The 7329-nt window shown below is 47.4% G+C and overlaps 1 protein-coding gene across 1 annotated transcript; it reads right to left on the bottom strand.

Annotated features, from left to right (window-relative positions):
* Positions 1–253: 253 nt before the first annotated feature.
* On the bottom strand, positions 254–2417 carry LOC119388923 (tigger transposable element-derived protein 6-like). Its single transcript, XM_037656276.2, has 3 exons — positions 2067–2417; positions 914–2012; positions 254–330 (listed from the first exon to the last, which is right to left on the bottom strand). The coding sequence occupies exons 1-3, from the start codon at positions 2415–2417 to the stop codon at positions 254–256; spliced, it is 1527 nt and encodes a 508-aa protein (XP_037512204.2).
* Positions 2418–7329: the final 4912 nt, after the last annotated feature.

Raw genomic sequence — 7329 nt, 5'->3', positions numbered from 1 at the left:
AGAAATAAAGAATTTTTAAGAGCAGTGTTCCCCCCTAAACGCCAACAATGTTTATTATGTCCTGTTGCCGCGTATCACCCCACCAAGGGCTTAGAGCTAATTGTGACAGCAGGGCATAAGTGAAGGGGCAGGCGATGGCAGACGCTCAGGTGGCAGGGGCACGGGTCGAAGGGGACTGGGCAGCAGGATGCAGGACAGGAGAGGGGGCAGGGGTAGAGATAGCTCAAATCTGGCCTTTCGCCCACCACCTCTGTCAGCGGAGCCTGGCAACCACTTCTTTATGAAGGCCTCCACAGTGGCTGTCTACCCCTGCCTTCCTGGAGATGACATCTGCACAGCATGAGAAAACCAACATTAAGAAAAGCAAGAAAGAATGCAATTAACATCAGATAACTACACTGAACAGAAAATGATTACCTGTTGCCACTTTACACAAGCGAAGAGCTGCGAACTCTCGTTTCCCTTTCTTCCCGTGCATACTGAAGAGGCGCTGGACACTGTTAGTCATAATGGCTGTCAGTACATTGACAGCCACCTCTCTCAGGTCCCTGCCACCCAGACGAGCGAGATGGTCTTGCTGGAATGGGAACAATAGTAAAGAATGGAATAAAAACAATCATAAAGAAGTATGACACTCAGCCAGTAGTAAACAAGCAGTCGACACTATAATGAACTGGAACGCACTGTGCAAAGTAGTCCTCAAAATACAGTCAAACTCCGCTACAACGAAATTCACGGGGATCGCCAAAAATTTCGTTGTAGCGAGAATTTTGTTGTCTCGGAAAAAGCGGTAAATAAAAAGAAAAAGATATGCAAGACACACTTAGAGCAGTTTATTTCCAAAATTTAAAGAAATCGCTAATTTTCGCCTGTTTGCGCTTTCGCACGAGCAACGGGAGAATGCGCTGCTCACAATCTGCGAGGAGCTGCATGGCGACATCGTCGTCATGGGCGCCAAGAAAACTACGTATTATGTCCAAGGAGTCCATGACCTGCGATGCAGTCACTGGCGTCGGGACCGTCGGAACACCATGCGCGACTTCTTCGTCGTCAGATGAATCGGCGGCGGCGGCGCCACGAGCACTCTTGAGGATTTTGGCATCGCTCAGCTCCTCGTAGACGATCACGTCCGCGTCGGCATTCACGTAATCGCTCAGCGCTACGTGCTCGGGAACAATGCCGGCTTCCTCGAGAGGTGTCCATGCTGCGGCAGTTGCCGCGTCTTGCCCCTGTACAACGTCGTCGTCGTCAGCAGCTTGTGCATCATCACTTGGACTGGCCAAGGACATCTCTTCGGGCCGAAACCCCGCGTGCGCGAAACAGTTCTTTACAACTTCACGCCGCGTCAACATCCATGCGGCGGCCAACATTTGCACAGCCATGAACAAGTCGACTTTGGTGTCACGGCCATGCTCGATGTTCAAGAGGATTCGCTGAATAAGCCTTGACCGGTATGCGTGCTTCAAGCTGTTAATCACGCCTTCATCTAAAGGCTGGTTCAGCGACGTACAATTGGTCGGAAAAAACTTCACCTCAACGTTCGTCAGCTTGACGTTGCCGTCCAGGCGATGTGCTGAACAATTATCCAGCAGCAAGCAAACACTGTGGTTTTGTCTTTTCATGTCATTGTCGAACGCAACGAGCCAGTCAGTGAAAATGGCCCGCATCATCCACGAACGGTTGTTCGCGACGTACTTCACTGGCAGGTTTTTCGTGCCCTTGAAGCACCGCAGCTTGGCACTCTTACCGACGACGAAAAGGGGCCGCTTGTCGGACCCGTCCATATTTGGACAGAGAAAAACGGTGACTCGCTTTTTGCTCTGCTTCCCTCCGTGGCACTGTTTCCCCTTGAAGTCGAGCGTCTTTGCTGGCAGCATTTCATAGAAAAGCCCGGTCTCGTCCGCATTGTATACGTCGGAGGCTGGGTACTTCTCTACCATGCTGGCAGCGTTCGTCGCGATCCACGATGATGCACCGTCAGAGTCTGCAGAACCGGACTCTCCGCACAGCACCTTCCCGACGATCTCGTGGCGCTCTTTAAATCGGTTCAGCTACCCGGCACTTGCCTTGAAGTTTTCGATGCCTAAAATGCAGGCGTAGTTGAGCGCCCTCTGTTGGATCATGTTACCGCTGATCGGTATCTTCTTAGCCCTCATTTCACAAAACCAGGCATAAACTGCCTTGTCCAGGTCTTCATGGACTGGCTGAGTTGTCTTCTTGCGTTGAGCAGATGTGCCCGACGCTAGCGCCTTCGAGATGCTCGCCTCGGACTTAAGTATCGTCGACAGGGAGCTTGGCGAGATACCATATTCGTCTGCGATGCTTCCCTTTTTCCTTCCTGCTGCTGCCGCGGCGACTATTTCTGCTTTCTGCTCCAGCGAAATAAACTTTCGTTTCTTGCTCTGTGGCGCCGCCATAGACACTCGCTACCGTCGACAAGGTCGAGAAAAATAAACGTAGATCAGAGCTGACGCAGCGAGGCGAGGGCTAACACGACAGAACACGTGAAAAAAGACGTACACACAAAGATTGACCGAGCTAGTAGCCAATATCCAATGCATGGTAGAGGAGTCTCTTGCACCTCGATATGTACGTAGGGCGCGATTGGAAGGTGATCGCGCGAGCGTCAACTGACCAAGCGTTTCAGGGCCCTAGCGGCACGTTTAGGAAGGATAAAAATTAAGATTTCGTATTCCTCACTCCCTCGTTGGCTGTTTCATGCTGCGACATAACCCCCACGACGAACTCACCACCCTTTCTCTCTGTTTTAAAGGGACTGTCTACCGTCCGTCATCGCTTTTCTGTTTTGTACCGCATTCGAAAGCATACCGTCTGAAGTGTCCAACCTTGCAGCGGTTTCTCTGGAAAGTGAGTAGAAAATTTTAAAACAGAATTTTTCGATCTGCGTTCGGTCTTCTTCCATTGGTGTGAATACGCCCCACAACACTGGTTGGTGGACGCGATGACGATTGTAGTGCCGGTAAAACTTAAAACCGAAAGCACATGTCATTTCTGTAGGATTTCTTTTTTTTTTTCTCTGAACACTAATGCAATGAGTGTAACAGTCGTTTTAAGCGCACCATCGGTTAAATGAAGCCTTATTATACGATTACAGAACACTCGTTTTGTTATGATTGCAGTCTATGCGTTTATTTTAGCACTGCTGCCGCAATCTTGCCACAGACGTTTCTGTAACGGTCTTGCAGGCAAACAATGTAACGAAACTCCTGTACTGATGTAGCGATTATAAATGCATGCCTTCACAGCGCAGCACACGCGAGACATCCTAACGACAGTGCAGCGTAACGGTACAACCAGCGCGGGGTGTTGAAGCAGACGAACTCGAAAGCGGCGGCGTCGGCAGCGCCGCCAGGCGTCTTTTTGGGCGCGTGAGATAAAAAAATACAGCAAAAATTACTTTTTGACGCAATCGAAGGCTGTTTCAAGAGCGGAAAATACACTCTCAAGTTCTACATGTTTCTTTTTAAGCAAAATAAGTCCACCTGCATGGATAGTCTGTCACACCTATAGATTGCGGGAATTGCGACCACTTTGCTGTTGGGTGACGCTAGCGGTCATTCTTTCACGGTTTTCAACATCAGATTAAAATTATAATTCTTTTTTTATGGGACGAAAGCGCGCTCGTTGCCGCCGATGTGACGAACGATCTTCTCATTTTCACCACAATCAAAAAACTTTTTCCGAGCGGTAGACAGTCCCTTTAAGCTTATTGTTTGCCTCGGCAGCAGCGACGCATTGCAGCTGCCAGACGCAGCTTCAGGGCGTCTAATTCCTGATAATACCGAATGATACGATGGGCGAAAAACCATCTCCACCTTCTCTAGAAGCCAGTTAAGAAAATGAAAAATAAATAAAAAGGCACTTTTCTCGGACTGGAGTGACCACGGCTTAAAGAACAGCAAAAAGAGTGAGGGAGGCTTGCCTCCTACCTTCCTCGCCTCAAGAATGAATTCTGGGCCGTGGCGCTGTTCTCGCTCTTGGACAACGATCGCGCGATTACCTTCATATCGCGCCCGACTGTATCTTGCCCGTCTGTGTGAGTGTTAGAATGTAAAAGGCTTGTGTATTTCAAGAAAATAAAATTTCTCACTTTGGAACAATGAAGCACATTATGCTGTTTTTATTCTTGTAATAAAACATTCAACCAAAGGAACTTTATTTTTCATGAACAGAATAATAAAAATACAATGATTATTTGGACCGATAGCCTGACGTGGCTAGTGGTCGTTCCAATACAATGTAACAAGGAATTTACAGGACAGCTTTGAGGGAAGAAACAAAACGACCATGTAATACAGCGAATACACGTATACATTTTATCTGGTAAACATGCATACGTATTAACTTGTAGCTAGCTTGCTATACATTGGCACCTATTTAAAAGAAAATTAACACAGTAAAAATCAAATCAAGAAAACAGAAACATGTGTGTTCAGGCGTATATATTTGTGTTTCTGTAATAAAGGCACATTTGGAAGTCGCACTTGTCTTCGTACGAAAGCCGGGTGGGGAAGTGAGGGTTCTTTGGCACTTAGTGGAGCTCGGCAGGGTTCCCTGGGACCAACATGCTTGAGAACCCCTGCTCTACAGCATTATATTAAAACGCATTTGTGGCTGAGCTGAGCATCACAGTAGGGTGCATGATGCCACTTTTGGCAACCATAATGGAACACACAATATGTACTTCATCTATGTAGGGGTGTAGGCAGAAATTTTTTCGGGGGTGGAACCACCTTGATCTGGGGGGTGCGAGGCAGGAAAATGTGGTCATTCATTTGTAAACCTTAAAAGAGAAGCAGGTGACAGTCACTTTTACTTTTTCAAAAAAATATATGCATTTGCCTAGATGTACCAAACACATTACCAACAGACACAAAAGTTGAATTTATCAATTACATAACAAAAGTGAGTTGCAGTACACCACAAGCATTTGTAACTGCAGTGTTTACAGAATATTCACGGATACCAAAGAAAATATCTTCGGTATCGGTGAATGTCATGAATGTTTTACGTGCTGCTGACTTACTGCATTGTTAATTTTGTTGTGCCATATTTTGTTGTTATTATTAACCTGCATTGTATACTTGTTCTTTATAAGTTTACTTCCGATTTCACTGTAACCGCCTTTACTCAAAGCCTTCGGGCATGTAAGGTATTTTTCAATAAATAAATAAATACTTACTTTTACAATGGCTTACAGGTGCCGAAAACCTGTGTACGTTCCATCTTCTGAGGGGTAGCTTTTTCGAATGGCACTCACAACACAGCTCGGTAGTATGCGCCGGTTGTTTTTACCCAGCCGCTTCCATATCCAGTACACAAACTGTCTGTACGCTGCGTACCTCAGACTCCTGAAATAATTACCTTGCATTGGTGACTCTGTGCATGCAGCTAATTGTCCCCTCACCTGTTCTTGGAGTACTTGTCACCTGATTTAGGTTCATGACGTTGGGCAAGTGCCACCTGCAGTACCGTTCTGTTCAGGCACACCTGCTTGAATTTCTTCGTTGTGGCTATACACGTTGGCAGCTTCTGCTTGCGCACCACTTCATTTATTTCCTGACAGCAGCAGCAATCTTCTTCCACTGGCATGGTGATGCACTGCATGCATGAACACCTATGTTCCGAAAAAAAAAGCGTCATTTCCCAGTAACTCGCGAGTGTCCGAACGAAGGGATGGAATGAAGATTGCATGCCATGTCACGAGGATATCGGCAACGTTTCGTTGCTGTGCTTTACTTAGCCAGTTCTCGCGCGCCCGACGTTCTAATAGCACAAAAGTTAATTTTCGGCATAGGCAGCATAAAAATGAGACAACGGTGCACTAGCCCCCATACTTTCCCTCAAACGTTCGATCTAGCGCAAACAGCATTCCAGTGCCTTTAGTACGGCGCAGGGAACTAACACAACGATACTACACGTACACGCTACTCTACACGCGATGCCAAAATACAGCTAGGCTTGACGCATGATGCATTCGTCGCCAAGCGCGCGCACATGTCGTGAGGAACAGCTGACCCGGCGAGATTCAGTGGTGTAGCCAGCGGATGACACACCGGGCACGCGCCTCGACACCCAGAAATTTCGGTTCTCTATAGTGTGCTTATCCTAACGAGGTAAGGCAATACAGCCCTGCCTGCAGCCCTCACTGCATGCCGAGTCGAAGGGTGCAATGCGGGTACATATTCTTGGCTACGCTAATGATGCGATCGATTTTCATGATCGAAAAGACCCCTCAATAATCAAGGCAGCATGCGCGCTTGTTCCTTATCGAAAATGTCGCAGCGCACTAATGCATACGTACCAGTTCAAGTTTCCAACACGTGTAAATGTCGACACCTCGCCGTTTGTGGAGCCCGAGTGCTGGCTTTCGCCACAGTGTGCGGTATCTTGTCTTGCTTCAGAGGCCGCCGGTTCAAATAAATACGGAGACGATCCAAATCCTTCAGGTGGATTAGAATTTGCCATAATGACGAAATTCGAGATGGGGCGAGCGCAGTGTGCACGGTCGTCTCGTGTGTTTGCAATGGAGCTGCCGTTGCAGACGACAGGGGATCACCGACAATGACGTCACAGAGAAACCGACGAATCGCGTTCGCTTGGCGCCTCGAGAAAGATGCCATCCGGCCGCGGCCGCTGTTTTTTGGCAAAAAAACGATATTTACGTTCACTTTAGGGAACTGTCACATCGATTTTCGGATTCGGCAGGTAGCAAAGTGTGATTATACACTCCAATGTCATTTTTTTAAAAAAAAGTGCTTCAGCTTACCTTTAATAGCCATGTCCAACAACAACACGAACGCGTCATCGCGCGTCGGCGTTCCTCCTTCGATGAACAGTTCACCTAGGTAGTCGGCATCGAAATAGTCACTCATTCCGGCAGTCGCATTGCCTGATTTACGTGAGAGTTTGGGCGAGTTGGTAGTTCATCGTGAAGAAAATTTCAACAGCGCGGCAATAAACACGAATGCACGAAAAGAGAGCTGACGCGGACAAGCGCTGACTTTCAACTGATCTTTTTTTGTTCCGAAATGACACATATATGTAGCGACAAACTGCGCATCTTGCGATGACAAAATAAATAAAAATAAAGCCCGGGCAACTTTATCTTGCGAGAGCATGCGTATGCGAAAGATAATCGACCTATTTTTTGTGCAAGTCAATTGAAGTCATGCTAATGCATTCCTCCCCCAATCGTGCAATGCGGGCCACCTCTACAATTTCTCTAGTGAGCACAGCTTTGTTTTTGTAGATTACCTCAGTTTGATTGTAGGCAGGCAGGCACCCAAACCCCTTACAATGCGCGCT

This window comes from Rhipicephalus sanguineus, chromosome 4 (assembly GCF_013339695.2).
Source record: "Rhipicephalus sanguineus isolate Rsan-2018 chromosome 4, BIME_Rsan_1.4, whole genome shotgun sequence".
NCBI lineage: Eukaryota > Metazoa > Arthropoda > Arachnida > Ixodida > Ixodidae > Rhipicephalus > Rhipicephalus sanguineus.
The sequence above is the reverse complement of the archived record's forward strand: the minus strand, read 5'-3'. Positions and strand labels throughout refer to the sequence as shown.